This window comes from Astatotilapia calliptera, chromosome 18 (assembly GCF_964374335.1).
Source record: "Astatotilapia calliptera chromosome 18, fAstCal68.1, whole genome shotgun sequence".
Classification (NCBI taxonomy): domain Eukaryota; kingdom Metazoa; phylum Chordata; class Actinopteri; order Cichliformes; family Cichlidae; genus Astatotilapia; species Astatotilapia calliptera.
This window is the reverse complement of record NC_137439.1, coordinates 11511600-11532764: the sequence shown is the minus strand read 5'-3', so window position 1 is coordinate 11532764 and position 21165 is coordinate 11511600. Positions and strand designations below refer to the sequence as shown.

Genomic DNA, 21165 nt, shown 5'->3' with positions numbered 1-21165 from the left:
TCGTGATTCAATATTTAAAAAAAAACAAAAAAAAAAAAACAAGGCTTCATTGTGTCGGCCGGTGGAGGAGTCTGTGCAAACTGCTGTTGCATGCCAATTGGGAACACAATCAGTGATAGGGCACCCTGCTGCCTTTTGAAAATGTACTGGCATTACAAAGAGCATTTGTGTGTGGCGGTGAGAGATTGGCATCGGTAAATGTTCCCTTCTCCACCCACCCTCCCCACACCATTGCTTGCATGAGACGGTCGGTGAGCAGTGGAACACCTGTGGACCAGAATGGTATAATAACAACTTTGTTTCCCCAGGAAATGATGCGTTTCCTGACTTGGGCAACAGAAGAGCTGGAGACAGGCAACTAGGAAGACAAATATTTACCATTTCACTCATGCCATAAGCTTTTCACACATTTTTTTCCCCCCTCCCCAGAATATATAATGAAAGACTTTCTTAGAGACGGAAACAGTCACCAAAACGTATCTTTATTTGGCATGAGACTGGGATTTAGCGGACCATAATTGTAAAAATACATTATTCATATACAACTCTAGTAAAAAAAAAAAGAAAAGAAAATGCTATAAAAAAAAAAAATCTAAAAATATACAGTGAAACAAAAACAGCAGAATAAAAGTTTGCAGGGGTAGGAGGAGGGCTGCAGGGGGCATTTTACAAGGTAACTGAGGAATGCTAGCACATAACAGTCATAGTTTCCTCTGTCCCCAGTCCTGCGGTATGGGGCAAGCATTTGGTACCAATATGTGCCCGCACTTCAGAAGAGACAGTTCATGCACTTCACAAGCTTGCTGCCGTAGTCCACGCACTCCGGTCCGATGCACTGGCAGCAGGCGTTGTGAAACCAGCGGTACTTGGATCCTCCCATTGACTCACAGTATAGTTTACACTGACGAATGGACACGCAGTCGTCAAAGTAGACCACAGTGCACATGCTCTCTGAAATTAAAGAACAACACGCAAAGATGATGGTGTGAGTCACAGATCCAGTAAAGAGAAAAAACTAAACCTTTAACCCTCAATTTCCTGCTTTTCCTTAAAAGCTGAGGTCAAATTGCTGCGTCAAGTATGATTGTGTGTTCTGGTGAGCTTAATGAGTTAACAGCTCAGCTCTGAGGGATTGCTTTCATTATTGCTTTATAGTAAATAAAGCAATAGAGGTTGAGAGCCAAAATGGCCTCAAATTCAAATAAAAATGGCAATGTAACACTTCCAATTCCCTTAGCTGGAGATCTTCTGGCAGCACAGTCCTGCTGTAATGATACAAAAGTCTGATCCAACCGAAACTGGTCACAGTTCAAGACTGACTCGTCAGGTCACATTTTATTACCCTCAGTGAGTGAGCCTAAATGTGAACAAAACAAGGAGACGATGGGAACAAAGGAAAAATTAAATGGCAGCAAGTCTTGTTTTGTGTGAGCCATTCAAAAACGTAAAGCAATATGAGACGGCACATTTAGGAAAAGACTGACTGCTTTTAGTGGACCATGTGGCTTCTCATCATTAGTTACAATTTCTGTGGAATACGGTGGTTTCGCTGATGTACATTTGTGGTCAGAGGTTTACATACACTCATCTCAGGCATGAATGTCATGGTAATTTTAGGCTTTTAATCATTCCTTTGAACCCTTCTCTTTCCAGGGGAGAATGATTGGACAGCATACATCTTTAACGACTTTAACAAGGATTGAAAGTACAAGAACTCTGTGCAGATCCCGGTATCGTCAGTCCGATGAGTGCTGTGAAAACCTTTTTCTGCTGGCAAAGCGTAGTAGTAGCAGTCAACCATGATTAATAACAAGAAGTTAACAGACCTTTGCCATGTCAGGTCCAGAGCCATTCTAGAATATTCATCACCGCTTATTCAAATATTTGAATCGATTTTCTTACGCGAGCATGAATCTCTATGATCAGAAAGCTGTATATTAATATACGAACATCTGTAGGCATGACAAAAAGTTTTATTACTGGACACGCTTCGATTTCCTAGTCCAAGTTTTACTGAATGAACTGGTTCTACTGACCAATCATATTTGAGCGGGCTTTGCTTGCGTGCAGGTAAGTCATCTGTGTGCAGGGAGACGGACAGATTGCATCTGTCAAAAAGTCATTTTTTAAAGTTATCTGCTTTTGTAAACAACAATTTGCAGACAGAAGAGGAAGTCTTGGCCTGGATATCTGCCGGCCACAGAAACAAGCAAACAAAACACGCCGTTCCCCCCCCCCCCCCGAGGACGAGTCATCAGACTAGATTGCTGATACATCGGTGTGCATACAGCATTTAAACTTCAGATTAAAAGAACGAGCCAGTTACAAAGAACTAAAGAGCAGCTGGAAGCATTAAACTTTTAAAACCCATCTCTGAAACATAATTTATAGACATTTCTTTATCTCGTTGTTGCTACACTGTCGTTTTATTCCAATTCATTTTTTTGACTGTTTAAATCTGCTGCTTTATGTTATTCACTCACTAGGACTTACTGTAGATTAAAAAGACAAAACATGAAAGTATATTTTTTATCTAATAATCAGTAACTGGCATAACTTTATTCCTTTTTTTGCCCTTTTTATGTTCTAAATGTACTTCTCTTTATGTGCTTTAAGTTAGTTATTTTTATTCTCTTTTATTACATTAGCAACTTATCAATCATCTGTGAAAAGCCAGTAAAAGTTTGCTTTTAAGCACGCCGAAACACATGATTAAAGCAACATAAAACATTAATAACAATAAATAACTCAAGTTTTCATTATAAAGTTGAAATTTTTAGATTTCCAACTTAAAATTTTGACATAATAATAAGCCCAAATTTTGATTGGATTGCAATAGTTCCCCCCCCAATTAATTATTTTTTTTTTTGGCCTCAGTGACAGAAATATGCTTTCCTTCAAACTTTATGATCACACCTCAATGTAGTAAAGTGTGAACAGGTACTTTTCCACGCTAACGCAGCGGCGTTACCTTGACTGTCGAGGCTGCCGTGGATGCTGTTGCCAGGCACGGTCACGTTCTCGTGCTGGCTGTTGAGCGTCTCCAGGAAGGAAACCAGGTTCTCGTGATGCGACAGCTCCTCTGAGACGGGGAAGGACACGACCATCATGTTGATCTGCACGTCGCCTTCCGTGAGGGCGCGGAACAGCGAGGGGATGGGATTTTGCAGCTCCTCCACGGTGCTCTTGGACGTGGCTGGAGTGTCGCTGTAGTTCTTTGGGTTACACATCCCTGATGTGAAAACAGTGAGAGCACAGTGAAGGATCAGGTCACAGGAATCATCTCAGAAAGCAGAAACTGCTGGAAGTCTTGTTTGATTGAAACTCTGACTTCACCAACACAATGCAGCTAAATAACTGACGCTCACGAGGCAATTTTCCCACTTCTCTGGATAATCCATAGACATCACTGTCAGGTTTTATTAATTCATACAAAAGTAACAGTTATTGGAGTTACTGGATTATCCAGAGTAACAATGAAACTTGGAAAATAGGGCACAAAGACCATTAATTTACATATAAAGAATTTTTCCCTCAATTTTTTACGTTGTCCAATTGTATTCATTGGATTCAGTTACATGCAGAGCCATTTGTTTTGTTTTTAACTGAAATCATTCAAATTTTAGACCTTATGCTAGTCATTTACTACACTCAGTAGCCTGGAAGGAATCAGGTTTATTAGTTTACATGATACAGTGTTTGCTGTGATCAACAATTCTCTGATGGAGGCTTTTGTATAGTTGCAAAACTCGTGAAATCTTTGAGATCATGTTTATTTCAGTGTAAATACAGCGTAAAGCAGCAGACTTTCACACAGTTTAAGAAAAAAGAAAAAGAGACCGAAGCAAAAAACTAGAACAGCAGTGAAGGAACGGGCCGGCTCACGATCCATCACAATCACAGGTTATTTTAATGTGTGAGGTTTTCTTGTCATTTTGCACAAATGAATAAGAATTCAAATCTGGTGAGAAGTTGAGGAGGCTCACAGTCAGTCCTCAGGACAAATTCATCTTGTTTTACTGAAATCTGACTGATACTCTCACAGGGGTAAGTCTCCAGGAAGTTAAACGCTTTCTGGTGACTTATCAGTCCTACACAGCAGCACGGAGGACTTAATCCTACGTACGAACAGCCAAGACTGAGGTTTCCGTGGGTTTCCCCTAAATTTCATACTTTCATTCCTATAAAACTTCTACTTTATTAAAAAAGTTGAGAATCATGACCATTCCAAAACACCTGAGAGGCAACAAAATTGTGTGTCTCTCTCTCTCTCTCTCTCTCTCACGTTTGTCTCCTTCACTAATCCACAACGTTAATTTCCCTCATTAAGAAAAAAAAAAAAGCAAATCTAAGTCTAATATTTTGATGTTTGATCTTAAGAAAAATGTTAGATCATAATTAAGAAAATTAAAAATCCTACAACTTACCCTCTTCTTTTATAATTTACAGTCTTTTAATGAACCTACTCACTGAGAACTGTGCGATTCAAGTGAAGAGTAAACATTTTATGGCATTTTTATTCAGATATATCACCAAGGACGTGACTGTGGGTCGCAAATCTACTTGAAAAACTGAGTGAGGTAATGTCAAAAATAGATATGCATTTTTGAGCATTAAGACATTTTTCCCCCTTTACAGTCTTGAATTATCCAGTTAAATCTTAAAAAGACTGGTTTAAAGGCTAAACGGTCGAACACACACACAGACACAGCAACTCAGAAAGGGCAGTTCTGTAAAACCACACCACTGTCAAAAACGTCTCGTCTCAATTAAGGCCTTTTTAACACTTCATTTAATTTCCAGATACAGTAGTAATCACTCGACAAAGTCCCCACATCAAGATATGATCTTCCTAAGCCTTCAAATGAGTCAAAGTGAATTATAGTTAATGACTAAATCATTTTATGGAGAACGGAGTTTGACAGAGGAATTGGATTACAAAACTGATGCTAAAAGCAGAGCCAGAACAGCTGTTTTCGATAAAATGTACACATGGGTCCTCCCTCCATGTCCTCCCTCCCTCCCTCCTCTAAAATATAAACAGTCCTCTCCCCTCCACTCGGCCGCTCTAACGGCTCTCAGACACACACTTCAAAGTAGATGGAATTTGGCACAGGGAGCGTGTTTAGAGTGAAAACTTACTTAAAGTAGACATAAGGGTAGCGGCAAGGAGGAAAAGCAAAAACATAAATGAGGAGTATAAACTTGCTCAAAGCTAAAAGCCATCCTCGGTGTATTGTAAAAGGCCTGTCCGGGAGGAAAACGGCACGTAACATCTGTGCAGCAGCAGCAGGAGCAGCAGGATGGAGTTCAGAGCTCAGTGTCAGATTCTTGTGTTCGTGTTCCACATGAAAGAGCTTTAATAAAGCTTCCTTGTCAGCACGTGAAGCAATATCTGTCTGCTGGAGCTGATCTGAGAGAAGACTGGTTTACGAGGGCGAGAGCTCAAACCTCGTGCTTGCGTTCTCGCACAAACTCCAAACAGCGTGAGGGGAATCGAGACGTGTCAACAGGTGTCCTCTCTCACACGTAGCACACAGCTTCAACATGTTAAACCAACAGTGTGCGCGCGCGAGTGTTATCGCTTCTGGAAATCTGTTTTATTTAGATGAGGGAGTCTCCTACGCCACGCAGACTTTGTGGGATCTGGAAGGTTATTAAGAGCGTTTCAATCTATGCAAGTGCAGCGTGTGAAAATGGCTACGGATAAAATTCTTAACAGATGCAGGCACCCTCCACAGGAAGGGATTTTGGGGGTGGGGTTAAACAACCTCCACCAAATAAATAAGTAAATAAATAAAAACCAAAAGAAGTGCAAAATAAGCTAAATCCACATGCTAAGCTACATACAGAATTACAAAACAAACAAATTTAGGGGGAGCCGCAAAACCACCAGAGACAGAAACAAAGAAATATCAAACGAGAGATGCGAAATGGAAAGCAGAACACACACAAATGCACAAATTATCAAGGACACAGAAAAGAATGTGCAAAGCAGCTTTAAAGAGGAACAGTCCAACCACAAAACAAGAGGCAAAAACATCACAAAGAAATAAAATAAGCAAGAAAGTCAGAACAGACACACAAACAACAAGATAAAATACAAAAAGGACACAAAACAGTGAGAGTGACACAAAAATACCTGCGAGAGTCAAACACACAAAATGAGAATAATGAGATGCACAGCTAAATTACAGCTTTAAAAAAAACAACAAAAAACTCGTACAGTCTGGATGTCGTGCAGCCATGTAGCGGAGGTGGGATAGCTTTAACAGCTCCGAGTCAGGCTCTTAAACTTTGACTCTGCTCACTGTTTCTCTTGTTTTTTACCAATCTGCCTTTAAGTCTGGTTTTCAAACCACCCCTGCTGCTTTGAAGTGAGTTACAGTTTTAACCAAAAGTCAAGAGTTCGTTTAAGCAGCTCGGCCTCGCTGTCCCTTCGGGGCCTCTTCATCCTTTGATCTTCGGGAGCACCTCGAGACTTCTGTCCATATGTGGAAGTGCTACTTTAATTTCCTGTGCTCTGATAAACAGTCGTCCTCTCCGCACGGAGGCCGAGACACGTTTGATATCTGGCTCTGCTCACCTCACACTCTGGTATCACAGCAGCAACACCCTGAGCAAACTGCAGCGGTTTAAACCTGTGTGCTTCTCAGCTGTCGAGCGCATTACAGCCGAGCTCTCAGGCTTTTACTGGGAGAAAGAGCTCAGAGATGAGACTTCAACTGGCACGTTCAGGTATGGATACAGATCAGTGTCAGAATTATTTGAACTACCTTACGAGTCAAAATATCTGGGGGGAGTTTAACACTTGCTGTGACAAGTCGTCAGGGTTTCTTACAACAAAACTGGGATTTCATTTGACAAAATGCAATCTTGGAACCACTGATGATCATCTGACAACGATTTAGCTCTTGAGATCTTTGGAATCATCTACATTCGTAACTAATGTTTGGTGCACACAAGCTAAATGATTGAGCTAATAGGCTAGCCTCTGGGTTCCCTGATGAGCTCAGCTCATCTTTATGGGGAAATTATGGTTCACCAATGGCAGTGTGGGCAGCCTGGGACTGCATGGCTACCTGCAGAGCACGCCTGTGGTCAGATTAGGTTGCTGTGGGTCCATCAGGTGCAGAGAATAGTAAACTTCTAGCACACGAAGATGATTTGGGGAAATTTGTGGAATTTTTTTGAACTTCTACCTTTTTGCTACCTTCCCTGTCCCGCCTACTCATCAACCGATCAGCAACGAACACACTCATCCATGTCAAGCACCATGTAGCATGGATTTTGGACGACTGTCGGGAGCATATTTACATGGTTTGAAAACCCCTCTTCGTTGACAAATCCCTCCATAAATCGAAACAATCAGGGTAGCATAAACTAAGCATGACACAGGCTCTGCTTCTATGCCACGACACTTCATCAAATTTTGCTTCCTCCTTCACATCACACCATGAATGTTTCAGAAGAAGTCTGCACAGTTCTCACCACATTTTTCTTCAAGTCAATCTGATCTATAAAGAGGACAGAGTCATTTTTCCAAACACAGAGGGACTTGTGTAATACTTCTGACTGAAACAAGCTCTGTCTTGGGCTGGCCTTAAAGCCATGTATTCTCATTGTTATGGGTACTTTTCCCTATGCAACCCTCTGAACATAGGCAGGATTCACAACAGAGTCCAGTACCAGCACTGTGTATAGCTCCCAAAGCCTCATGTTAAACCTGAATCAGTGGTGAAAGATGCACGATTAGCCATTTGTCCATGTTTTTTCTCAACATGGAGGAAAAAAAACAAAAACTCTGCTTCAGAAAAGGCAGCAAAAAAAAAAGAAAAAAAAAAAGCAGGAGACCTTGGGCCTGATGTCTCACCCCATTTCTCTCTGACGGAGGAGGGGACGGCAGCGCTTTCATGTCACCTTTTTTGAGTGTAGAGTGAGCGATGAGGTGATTCAAGTTGAGTCATACAGTTCAGAAGGACAAAACAAAAACACTGTGATGTGACGTGGTGCTGTATGTGTGCGTGTTTGCACTTCAGTCTTGCGTCGCTGGTTACCGATGGAAATAAATCCTTGTAAACAAAACTTCACAACAAATTCAGCACTGCGGTACACACATCCATCGCTTCTGACACTAATGTCTTACGCACATGTTGAGCTCAGCAGATATCACCAACCTGCTCAGTGTGCAGAAGCCTGAACTAACAGTGAAGTTCTCCAAACCTAAAACAACAAGGACCAACTTTCTGTCAGCTTTAAAATGCGTTGCTAATAAAAACGGAGTCCCCTGCACTCACCCACGCAGTCGCAGCACTCCTCCCAAAGATTCCCCAGACACAGCATGCACTCTTTACAGCAGGAGCAGTTCCCATCAGACGGACGACACTGGCACAGCTCCTGCAGGAGAAAACACAAACGTGCATCAGTAAAGCAGAAACAGCTCGTGACTCGTTGCAAAAACACTGGATAGTACTGGCTGCTGTCCTGATTATTATGCTACTGGTTGTACAAGCATACTTGCTACACATCAGTAATTTTTTCCACTGAGATAAAGAGTGTGGACAGCGAGCATAGAAGCAAACCATTACAGAGACCTGTGCACAAACTGGAAATTATATTTTATGAAGGTAAAATATGGAAATGAACAAATTTAACCACGACCAACCGAAATGTTTCCTTTGCTATACACCACAAACACACTTTGTCCATGATGTAGGAATGGCAGCAATAATGCCAGCCACAGACGTGAGATGTCGACTGATACATTATAATGCAGAATGGCACGCTTATGTGGAACAGTGTCATCACGTAGTTTGTCCAGCAGAGTGACTTTGATGTCCACTGTGTCCAATACAGACATCACCGCAGACTGTACAGGCTTTGGTTAGGATGTCTAATATTAAAGTTAGTGACAATGAAAGTATGACTGAACAAATATGGCTTGTTTGGAAAGGTTGGAGGATGAAGCCTCTTCTCTCTTAAAAGAACACGGCAGCACGGCTTTTGTTTGCAAAGCGTCTTCTGAACAACAATTCTGGGACAATGTCCTTTAGACAGATGAGCCCAAAGTGGAGATGTTTGACCTGAATGCACAAACACCTCATTCAAACTCCTGTGCATATGGAAGTTTCCTACAGTCAAATATGACTCTAGTCAATGCATTCTGTATGTCTTCTTCAGTAGTCTTTCTCACTCACTATGTGTTAATAGACCTCTCTGCATTGAATCATACTTGTTATTAATCTATGTCTCTCTTCCACAGCATGTCTTTTGTCCTGTCTTCCTTCTCTCTCCCCAAAAAGTCGCAGCAGATGGCCCCGCCCCTCCCTGAGTCTGGTTCTGCCAGAGGTTTCTTCCTGTTAAAAGGGAGTTTTTCCTTCCCACTGTCGCCTAAGTGCTTGCTCATAGGGGGTCATATGATTGTTGTGTTCTTCTCTTTATGTGTTATTGTAGGGTCTACCTTACAATATAAAGCACCTTGAGGAGACAGCTGTTGTGATTTGCTGTATAAATAAAACTGAATTGAAAGTATCTGGCAAAATTGGCTTAAGCAACAGGACAATGGTTCCAAACACAGCAGCAAATCTACAACAGGCTGAAAAAGAAAAGATTCTACAGCCCAGTCTGGACCTCACCCTACATGCATTGAAGCAATGCCGTAAAGAAGAATTCCTCAACAGTGATGCAGCAGTCTGATAAAGTCATACACAATATAATTATTTAGTAGCCCTACAAGCCATTGAATCGTGGGGTGTACCTCGTTTTCACAGGACTGTATGCATTAAACACTGCTTAACAAAACCCGACTACTAAACTCATCTCAGTCCTGATGAATTTGATGCGGAGGTGTCTGACAGGTGCAGCAGAAGCTTCAAATCACAGCAAACACGCTGCTCAAACAGCAGACGTGCCATTAAAACATTACAGGGCCCACACAGGCCATTACAAGACTGCGCTCTGCGTGTGGCATTCATCGAAGAATGCGAGACGTCACCGCAGACTCGAATAACTGAAAAAAAAAAAAAAAAAGAAAAGAAAAGAAAAAAGAAAAAGAAACGGCATTTCCTTTCATGACCGCAGCAGGTCCGGACACGTTAATCCACACTTTCACATCACAGGTCTCGGTTTATGATCGAGTTAAATATTTGACACGTTCTTTAAAGAAAAACTGCACTTTGTTACAACTTTGGTTTACTAAACCAAGAATTCAACTGATTCACAATAAAGTAGCTAATTATGTTGATGATGTTTGTACTTGTAGTCATCAGTAGCCACATGTTAACAATTTACTTAATGTAATCAATAACAGTGGTTACCATGGTTCAGCATTTTCTAATTTGATGGGTTTGTTTTATTTTGTTTTTTTGGATTTCTGTTCATATTTTATCATTTAAAAAAAAAAAAAAAAAGTGTTGGTTTTAGCCTTTTAAAATTTTTACTGCATGGAGGACGTGTCAGCGGCAAGATTTAGGAAAATCAGTGATAAAAAAAAAAAAAAAAAAAAAAAAACCCCAAACAAACACAAAACCCCACTTCACCAAAAGCAGTTGACTCACAGTTTTGTTGAGATCTCAAAGCTCAAACACACCATCAATGTCTCATCTGTAAGTGGTAAGAAATTATTTTATATTCAAACAAATACTAAAACTAAGGATATTTCCGCTTTTTATTTTTTATTTTTTCCCCCGCATACTCTTTCACGTGATTCAGTTTATTTTGAAAAGTCTCAAAAGCATCTTGAGCTTTATTGTGAAAGGTTTATATGGAACATAAACAAGCGGACACGCGATGGTTTTACCATCGTTGTTGCTAACCACAACCCATAAAAAACAGGCTTGTCCGTCAGTTGTGTGGTTATATTAAATATAAGAGAAAGAGAGAACTTTAAGAAATTAATATAGCCACTACAGTGACCATCAAAACGATGAAAAAAATATTGCCGTAAACAGTTTATTTTACGACACCACGAAACAAACGAAAGCGTAAAATGAAACGATAGACGTTTTTATATAGTCATCCGATATATATCGTTATATCGAACAGCCCTAGTCAGTTATGTCTTCTTTTTGACTTTAGGGCAAAAATAACCCTTTTTCCTGCAGTAGTGCCATTATTGTTATGCAAGCTGACCAATTTTAGAGACGCCAGCTGTAGAGAGCATCATCTCCCTTCTCTTGATTATAGTGGAACTAAAAATTCCACTTCTCATGTAGTCCCTAATCCCCAAAGAAGTTTTTCTACAGAAACTACGAATCCTAATGAAATCCACAAGATCAAATCCAGCCCATCAGATGAGAGTTAACACTTAAAGGAGAATTGGATATTGAACATGCTCGCTGGTGACATCCAGGTTGGCCCACAGACTTTCTGAGGACAATTATTAAGACTCATTTCTCTGCCTGTTAGGAAGGTTTTGCCAAATTCTCACAGAGGAGGAGGAGGATTAAAGTGGTTTTCATGTTTGCTAACAAGGAAAAGATCCAGGTTAACTTCTAAGAGGAAATAAATCTTTTGCTTTAGGAAATTTAAAAAAAAAAAAAAAAAAACCCTGCCAAAGCAACAGGTGATGATACAGCCCAAACCATGCAGGCCAATCAGAAGCCTACAAACAATAACACACAGTGCACACTGAGTTCAACAAGATAAATAAAAGCACACACATTTGACCTTGCAAGACAAAAATCTCTGGTTTGCTTGTCTGCAGGTAAATGCCAAAAAAATCTTGAAAAATTTTCAAGAAGTGCAATTTTCAGTGACTTAAAAAAACTAAACAAACTAACAAACAAACAACAAAATGAACAACAATTATTAAAAGTTGAACGTGTGCAAAGATCTTGTGTTTTTTTTTCCTGTCCCACTCATTTTCTACATATCTGTACAGTGATGAGAGAGTTTCCATGAAACAGACACAAACATTCAAAAACATTCATGTGGATGTTTTTGAATGTCCAAAACATTCAAACTGGAACAAACTATCCTTTAAAGTCTTAAGTCTTTTCCAGACCGGAGTCCTGAAAGACTTTCACAGCTCAGGTCCTCATATTGGCACATGAAGTGAAATCTAAAGCATTTATTAAAGTACACAAAAAACTCTAATAAAAACAACAGCTGTGCAAATAAGAAAGAAAATATAAAAGTCTTTGTATGACATGATCTCATACAGAGGCCTCACACACACACACACACACACAGGCTTGAGCTCAACTGCTCACGATGCTTTTTTTTTTTTTTTCTTCTTCTTCCTTTCTCTTAGATGGAAGCTACAAGTTTCTGCAAACATCCAAAAACATGAAACCACTGCTGATGCAATACCTCCTGTTCAAACACAGGGAAACAGCACTCCTGTGCTGCAGTGCAGTTTGCGTTTAGAGTTAAAACGACACAAAACTAAAAAAAGCGCAGTTGGTGGGCTTAAAAAGCAAGTGAGAGTGCCAGAGGAGCTCCTCTTCCTCCCTCCTGTTCCCCCATGACACTAAACAGGGAGCACATTCCTCCATGTCAAGGTCACTGGGATGGGGGAGGAACAGAAGGAGGGAGGGAGAAGAAAACACCTGGAGAACAGGACAGGGCTGCTCCCTCCATGACTCCTTTCTTCCAGAGTCTCCTTTGCAGTTTTGCAGAAACCATGTTTTACACATAGACAGTCTCTCTTCAGTGACTCACCATCGAGGGATTGCAAGAAACACACAGAGCTCACTTAATCACTGGCCTCTCAATCCCCAAACCTCTGATCAACATCAGATCCCATGAGTAATTATGACTCTCAAGGGTGAAATTATGAAAAACTAAACAGCTGCTCCTGGGAAGAAAACATGCAGCCTTAAATCAGGCAAAACGTATAAAAATAGAAATTAATTTTTTTTTAAAAAAAGGATGGAGGAGACTCATAGACCTGCATTTAGCCTGGCTTTAAAACAGTAACGGCTAACTGCCTACTAACTGCTACTTTAGCTGGATCCACTTAAAGAAATAAAAATAAATAAAAAGTACATAACAGTACATAATCACCTTTTCTTTTGAAGAAACGTTTTAGTGAATCTTATCTAAGAACCATGTCTTTATGTGACGTATGGCACTAAAGCAAGAATGCTTTTCATTAGCTTAATTTACAGTTACTAGTAAATTTGCTTATTTATTATGAAGATGTAGGCAAAACAGGAGGGAAGTGTCAAATATAAAGCTAAAGCTAAAGCTAAAATAACTGATTAGCTTACATTTCAAAACTTAAGGAAGGCCGGCTGCAAATCTACACGTCAGATTTCCAGCCGGCCTTCGCTTCAGGAGTGTTTTGTGGAAAACTTGCTCACATGTTTAGGGGTAAGAATTTAAGAAGTGATGTTAATTACCTTATATTTGTTAAGAATGAGCTCAAGCTTAGAGGGAGCTAGCTTTAAAATAAGCACCTCTCTGTTTTTACAATCTTTGCTATGTGCAAAGACTAAGTTAGAGCTCCATGTTTTTGTTTTGGGTATTTACGGGAGTAGAAACCACAATTCACTTCAAACTTTTTTTTTCCTTTTACTTTATTTAATTCCATTTAGCACCCACATGAAGATGGGACATACAGTGGGGCAAAAAAGTATTTAGTCAGCCACCGATTGTGCAAGTTCCCCCACCTAAAATGATGACAGAGGTCAGTAATTTGCACCAGAGGTACACTTCAACTGTGAGAGACAGAATGTGAAAAAAAAAAAAAATCCATGAATTCACATGGTAGGATTTGTAAAGAATTTATTCATAAATTAGGGTGGAAAATAAGTATTTGGTCACCTCAAACAAGGAAAATCTCTGGCTCTCACAGACCTGTAACGTCTTCTGTAAGAAGCTTTTCTGTCCCCCACTCGTTACCTGTATGAATGGCACCTGTTTGAACTCATCATCTGTATAAAAGACACCTGTCCACAGCCTCAAACAGTCAGACTCCAAACTCCGCCATGGCCAAGACCAAAGAGCTTTCGAAGGACACCAGGAAAAGTATTGTAGACCTGCACCAGACTGGGAAGAGTGAATCTACAATAGGCAAGCAGCTTGGTGTGAAAAAAATCAACTGTGGGAGCAATCATCAGAAAATGGAAGACATACAAGACCACTGATAATCTCCCTCGATCTGGGGCTCCACGCAAGATCTCATCCCGTGGGGTCAAAATGATCATGAGAACGGTGAGCAAAGATCCCAGAACCACACGGGGGGACCTGGTGAATGACCTGCAGAGAGCTGGGACCAAAGTAACAAAGGTCACCATCAGTAACACGCTACAACGGCAGGGAATCAAATCCCGCAGTGCCAGACGTGTTCCGCTGCTGAAGCCAGTGCATGTCCAGGCCCGTCTGAAGTTTGCCAGAGAGCACATGGATGATACAGCAGAGGATTGGGAGAATGTCATGTGGTCAGATGAAACCAAAGTAGAACTTTTTGGTATAAACTCAACTCGTCGTGTTTGGAGGAAGAAGAATACTGAGTTGCATCCCAAGAACACCATACCTACTGTGAAGCATAGGGGTGGAAACATCATGCTATGGGGCTGTTTTTCTGCCAAGGGGACAGGACGACTGATCCGTGTTAAGGACAGAATGAATGGGGCCATGTATCGTGAGATTTTGAGCCAAAACCTCCTTCCATCAGTGAGAACTTTGAAGATGAAACGAGGCTGGGTCTTCCAACATGACAATGATCCAAAACACACCGCCCGGGCAACAAAGGAGTGGCTCTGTAAGAAGCATTTGAAAGTCCTGGAGTGGCCTAGCCAGTCTCCAGACCTCAACCCCATAGAAAATCTGTGGCGGGAGTTGAAAGTCCGTGTTGCTCGGCGACAGCCCCAAAACATCACTGCTCTCGAGAAGATCTGCATGGAGGAATGGGCCAAAATACCAGCTACTGTGTGTGCAAACCTGGTAAAGACCTATAGTAAACGTTTGACCTCTGTTATTGCCAACAAAGGTTATGTTACAAAGTATTGAGTTGTATTTTTGTTATTGACCAAATACTTATTTTCCACCCTGATTTACGAATAAATTCTTTACAAATCCTACCATGTGAATTCATGGATTTTTTTTTCACATTCTGTCTCTCACAGTTGAAGTGTACCTCTGGTGCAAATTACTGACCTCTGTCATCATTTTAAGTGGGGGAACTTGCACAATCGGTGGCTGACTAAATACTTTTTTGCCCCACTGTATTAAAAAAACCCGACTTTGTCTCAACCAGCTGACTTCTAGAAGCCTGCTGAGAGGCAGCACCTAGCATCTGTGAGCACAACCTCATCATCCAGTAAGTGTGAAGGTTACGTAATGGCCCTTTATTATCATTTGTCTAAACCAACATTAAGCTAGACTCAGATTTATAGCTACAATCTTTATAAATGTATTCTCTCCCAGAGCACCAGTGGTTTGAAGGACACCAGCAACAGCACAAAGAAAAAGAAGACGACATAAAATACAATTCGTCTTTGGAAATGGCAACTTCTTAAATCCATCTGTACATGTAAGAGGCTTAATCTGCTGCACAATATCACAGTGGACGGGATGGCTGTCTGGAGAAACAGCTCAAAGATGGCATCTGTAAGGCCTGCACTCAGACCTCATTACTGTGTGATACGACACTGGATTTATTCTTTAAATTACAGGTCATTAAAAAAGTGAAGACTGAAAAAAATGAGCTAACATGCAAACTGATTTGGACACAGCCACTTCTGCCTTTATTCTGAGACAAGCAATTTGTCTTCTGGCGCTACCTTTATAGTTAACGCACAGACATAATTAGTCTGTTAGTGTTAAAATATAACTACGTCCAAAAGTAGAGTTTCCATTCTTTTTACTGAAGGAAAACAAAAAGGAAACAAGGTCTTGTCCCATTTATTTTCTTTTCAAGTTCTCTTTCTTGGCTGGTATCACCCTAAAGCAGATTTCATATAAATTCGAGTAAAAACACTAAAGATTTACTTGCCTAAGCCTCTTAAACTCTTCATCTCCTGTGATAGTAAATTCAACCTCTTTGCTTTTTCACCATATTGTTTGACAAAAGAAGCTTGAAGACATCGCTTTGGGCTCGAGGAACCTCCTTCACCTCTGCCTGACGCTGTTAGGAAACAGCTGGAAAACGAATGGACAGACTAATCAGAACCAGCGGTAGTTGCAACCCTACTAACAACAATTTCCCCACTGAGGTGGATGAGGTTATCTTAACGGCTTAAAGAGCTCTTATTAGGCTACCCTTGCTCTCAAGTGGAAACCGCTGCAATCAGTCAAAGCCCGGCTGCAGCGAGACAAAAGGGCTCTGGAGGGAAAGTGAGTATGCGCTCGTCCCACCGAGCGACCGCTATTGTGTTTCAGCTTTGAAATCTGCTGCCCCACCCTGCTAAACAGCCTGGTGTGCAGAGTCCTGGACAGAGCTGGATTGTGAAGTTTTGCACACATCTTAGACTCAAAACTGTAGGTTTCTCTCCACACAGACGCACACACACCTCCTCCTGACCTTAACCTCCCCTCCCTCCTCTTCGACCTCCTGCTCTCATGTTTCCCCACCCCTTGGTGGGGGTTTAGGGAATTCAAGACAAATGACTTGAGATGGCAGCAGAGCGCAAAAGTGAGCGTCGGACAGCAAATCCCACTAATCACAAGCAACATGGAGCGTCTACAGAGGGGCTGGAGAGGCAGAAAAGTTTCTCCTTCACGGCGCACACACACATAAATCGCTCTCGCCTCTGACAGCTAGCGAGTTGGTGTCGACGGGGTCGCGGAAGCTACAGAGCTGTTGTCCGGAGCAGTGATTCATCAGGCGAAACAAGCCACCTGGAAGTAAAGAACAAATAGAGGGCCTCAAATGTTCTGGGGAAACTCAAGCCAGGAAGAAGGGATTTGTTTAGGAGTTTAATCCAAAAAGAAGTAAGCTTTAAAAAAAAGAAAAGAAAAAAAAGCCACGAGAGGCTGTATTTCCTCTGAAGATTTTTGGAAGAGAGCTCATTTTTCCTCAACTGTTTTTAGATCACTTAGCAATTTAAGACCTTTGCAAAACAACAAAATCCAGGAATTTCCTGGCTACAGTGATTCACGTGAGGATTTCTCAATTTTCCTGAGGCGTTTTCACACATGAACTCAGGAAGATGTTTGTAGAATCAGTTTGGGACGCCTTCTTAAGTTTCCTTTCGCCTCAGCCACATTTTCCCCAACTGAAAAGATCAGTATCTCTGTATTCATCGCACCATCACCTGCACTACTCTCACATCAGTGCATCAGTCACACAAAGCAAACTCTGAAAGACCAAAGGACGTCTCTTCTGGCTGTATCAGATGCTTACGCGCCCTCATACAAATCCTCGGCGGGTACCTCTTAGAAAAGTTGAGGGCTGTGGTGCATGTGTGAAAACAGCACAGATAAAATTCCTTGTAACAGTTTCTAAAGCTGCACACAATGTGGGAAATAAGTATTCGATCCTCTGACGAATCTGTAAGTTTGATGAAGTGATGATTTCAGTCCATTATAAGGTAGTATGTGTAACCAATAGTGTTCTTGATGACTCTGGTCCCAACTGCCTTCAGACCGTCAACGAGCTCCTCCTTTGTAGTTCTGGGCTGATCCACCACCATCATGATCATCTTCACCCCATGAGACAAGATCTTGCAGGGCGATTTATGGTCATTTTCGATATCTACAGTTTGGATTCATCTCCTGCCTCTAAGTCTTGTTTCTTTTCATACCCACTGCTCACAGCTTACATTTAACCATGTCCTACATGTCTTGTTGTACTGTTGGTAGTTGCTGCACGAAAAGTTTTCCTTGAAGCAACGTAGTGATCAAAAGGGGGAAAGGTTGGATTACCAACCAGGAAAACGGAGGAAGAGCACAGGGCTGCTTAGACCCCTCTGGGCTCTGATTCACAGCATGCCAAGCAGATTTTTTGGTAACTTAATTAATTGCAGAAACCTGAACCTTTGCATTAAAGCCGGCGCTGTAGTACTGATGTATTTTGCAATCCTGCAGCAATGCTTTTTTTTTTTTTTTTTTTTTTTGCATGGTACCCACATTAGTGGTTAAAATCAACTCGAAACTGCATACATTTAATTATTTCATTTAATTAAGCAATGAGTTTGGTCTTCATGACTAAAGCCAGACCTTCAAAATGTCTTGTTTTAGCTAAATTAAAAATAAATAAATAAATCTAAATCCAAGAAAAGACAAACTTTGGAAGCAGAATATGTTCGGGATTTTGTTGGATATGTTAATTTTTCTGCTAAACAATCTAAAAGCCAAATCTTGAACAAAGAAAAACAACAACAACAACAGCAACAGCTTCCTCTCTTTACTTGCAAACATCGTGCTCCAAGAATAGAGTCTGGTGCAAAACAGAGCTGCAGCTCACGTTCACAAGAGGTTAAACAGGTGAAATAGCCACTGAGGTTAATGACAGTACTTTAAAGACTGTAATGGAAGAGGCAGGAAAGCTAAACACACAGCTCTGACCTACAGGACAGCAGCCAAGCAAAAATCTAGCTTGACAGCTGAAAGAAAGTCAAATCAAGAGAAGAGTTGGCCTTTCTAAAACCAACTCGAAACAAGAATTCATGAAGGAATCGGTGTTAACGCGTGGGCTGAACCCCCCATCCGAACGTGTGAGGAAAAAAGTGACATGAAGGAAGCGATGTTAAAAAGTCAACAAGCATGAATGAGTTTGATGTGAGATTTTTAAAAGCAGAGCTAAAAGAACCTCACATAAATAAATACAAACAAACGAAACAGAATGAAAGAAAGACATCCAACTCCCTATCAGCTGAAGGCTGGATAGCTTCACAGGTCCGCTCCCTTTCAGACGCCTCCAGGATTATCTAGGGAATGTATCTGCATTCTTTACAACAGATTCCATCGTTGCTCCCAGGTCCAAATCTTCATCTTATCCTGGCAGATTTTTAGACTCGATTTTGGCTGCCGTTGGATATTTACTGTTAGAAGAACTTGTATAAAACAGACCGACTGCGGAGGCATTATTTCCCCTCAGTGAATTCAGCTACCGCTCAAAGAAGCGCCGCTGTACAGTTTTGCTGCTTTTATGGAAGCAAAGCGGCAAAAAAGCGGACTCCTCGTCCACCTACTGCTGTCGCTTTAAACTCCTGACTTGTGTTTTAGCCAAGAGACACAACTGTGCCTGTTTACACAAAACAGCTGTAAACCCTGGAGGATGAAAAGCTTGAACTTGGCTGCACTTCGCCGCTTTAATCTCCAGAGAAGATCATCACATTCGTGAGTTAAGTGCACCTGAGATTATGTGTCTGCAACCACAGAGTTACCTCAGGGAGGCGAAGCCTGTTTGCAAACACTCGTTCTTTCACACACCGCCTCACCACAAACATCCAGGACTCGGCTCCACGTTTAAGGTGCAAAAACCAAAAGCAGCTCATGGGAAAACCTCAGCATCCCTTACCTGGATGAGACATTTGCTGACGTCACTGGCACAGAGGGCTTTGTTGCAACCGGAGGTCAGAGATAATATTGAAAGGAGGAAGAGGAGAACGGCGACAGCGGGGAGGATCAGCTCACCGGGCCTCATCCTGACGGCTCACCAGCAAGGCACTGGGAAAAGTCCTACATCAATGAGAGACACAGCACAGGATCTTGGATCAGGAATGGAGGATTAAGGCAAACAAACAACAACAGTTTAATTCCAAAAGAGGAAAGTGAAGCTCTGTTCGACTGGAGAGCTCTCCTCCATTTTGTGTGAGAGTTAACATCTAACTTCTACTGTTAAACACACACACACACACACACACACACACACACACACACACACACACACACACACACACACACACACACACACACACACACACACACACACACACACAGGAATGAAGTTTCATCCTAAAGTAGATGCAAATGTGCTGTCACGTGTGCAGGAACTCACTGCTTTGCCTTTCTGTAAAGTCTTAATTTGAACTTTTCTAAAACGCTCGCGTCACATCTCATTCAAAGCGAGGACTGCTTACTTTACTGAAGAACAACAACAACAACAACAACAACAACACATACACACATCTGGCAACATCAGCTCCCTTTCTCCCCCCTTTCTTCACCCCCTTCTATTTTTGTCGCGCTTTTAACACTCTCTCCCATCTCGCTCCTACACTTCAACACTTGCAGCACATTGTTGCATTTCGCATGACGGCGAGAGAAAACATGTGAGGAACATTAGCTCCCCGAGTCCTGAACGCGTTTCTTCACCTCTCTTTTTCCCCTCCCCTGCTCCGCTCAAAACTTTGTCTCACTCGCACGCAGCCACAAGAGAATCGAGTGCGCAAAAAAAGAAAAGAAAAAAAATAACAGCGAGTAAATGCAGATATTAGAGAGTCTCAAACTTACCACAACGCAGTTAACGAGCTCGAGGTTCTCCTTTTTTTTTAAGGAGGACTGGGGTTGTGCTCTCTTTGAACCTCTCCAGGATGGTGTTCTGCCGCCGCTCAAGTGTCCACTGTGTCCAGAGGGCGTCAGTCTCTCCGCAGCACAAAGCGACAGGCAGTCGGGCGCCTTAAAGGCACACACACACTCCCTTTTCTATCCGGCGTCTGTGCAGGAAAACACCGGGTCTCGGGTCTCACACAGTCACCGGGTGACGCGCATGAATCATTCAGCTCACCTTTAACGTAAATATGAGCCCGGAGCAAAGTTTGAGAGGTCGGTGCGTAAAAGTGTCGTGCGTAAAATTCGCTTCTTCCAACGCAGGTGGGTTATGTTTGCCTTTTTCTTTCGCCCCCAACAACAAAGGAAGTATTTACTTTTCACTCCACCCCCTGCCCAATTACATACCCCCTTTTGTCTCCACTCTCATTAGTGGCCTTGTGGGTTGCTCATTAGGTCACCTGAAGCCGTGAAGCTGATCAGACTTCCAGCCGCGACGCCACCCTTCGCTCATTTGTTGCCGCCGCGGAAACCCTCTGATGGGGCGTTTAACTCCACAGGTGTTTTTTGTGAAACTTCATCAAAGACCCAACTGGCCACCACTTCCATAGCTGCAGGGGAGGAAGGCGAATTACAATTTTAATCGGATTTTTTTGTTTTTTTTATCTTAACAAAGGTTAATTAACTTTAAATTTGTGATAAATTATGTTTTGGACTAAAAGTCAGGTTTGAAAGTTGTCAAGATTAGTTTAATCAATTGCTTATGTTTATTTTATTTTATTT

At 41.6% G+C, this 21165-nt stretch overlaps 1 protein-coding gene across 1 annotated transcript; it reads right to left on the bottom strand.

Annotated features, from left to right (window-relative positions):
- Positions 1–461: 461 nt before the first annotated feature.
- twsg1a (twisted gastrulation BMP signaling modulator 1a) lies at positions 462–20896 on the bottom strand. Its single transcript, XM_026150586.2, has 5 exons — positions 20347–20896; positions 19412–19572; positions 8298–8397; positions 2972–3232; positions 462–951 (listed from the first exon to the last, which is right to left on the bottom strand). The coding sequence occupies exons 2-5, from the start codon at positions 19535–19537 to the stop codon at positions 770–772; spliced, it is 669 nt and encodes a 222-aa protein (XP_026006371.1). The 5' UTR covers positions 19538–19572; positions 20347–20896; the 3' UTR covers positions 462–769.
- Between the last annotated feature and the right edge of the window lie 269 nt (positions 20897–21165).

Excerpts from the sequence above, each read along its gene's own strand:
- twsg1a (XM_026150586.2), bottom strand. The coding sequence starts at position 19,537 with ATGAGGCCCGGTGAGCTGATCCTCCCCGCTGTCGCCGTTCTCCTCTTC. Across the intron at positions 8,398-19,411 it reads TCAGCAAATGTCTCATCCAG|GAGCTGTGCCAGTGTCGTCC; the intron begins GTAAGGGATGCT and ends TTTCTCCTGCAG. Across the intron at positions 952-2,971 it reads CGGCAGCCTCGACAGTCAAG|AGAGCATGTGCACTGTGGTC; the intron begins GTAACGCCGCTG and ends CTTTAATTTCAG.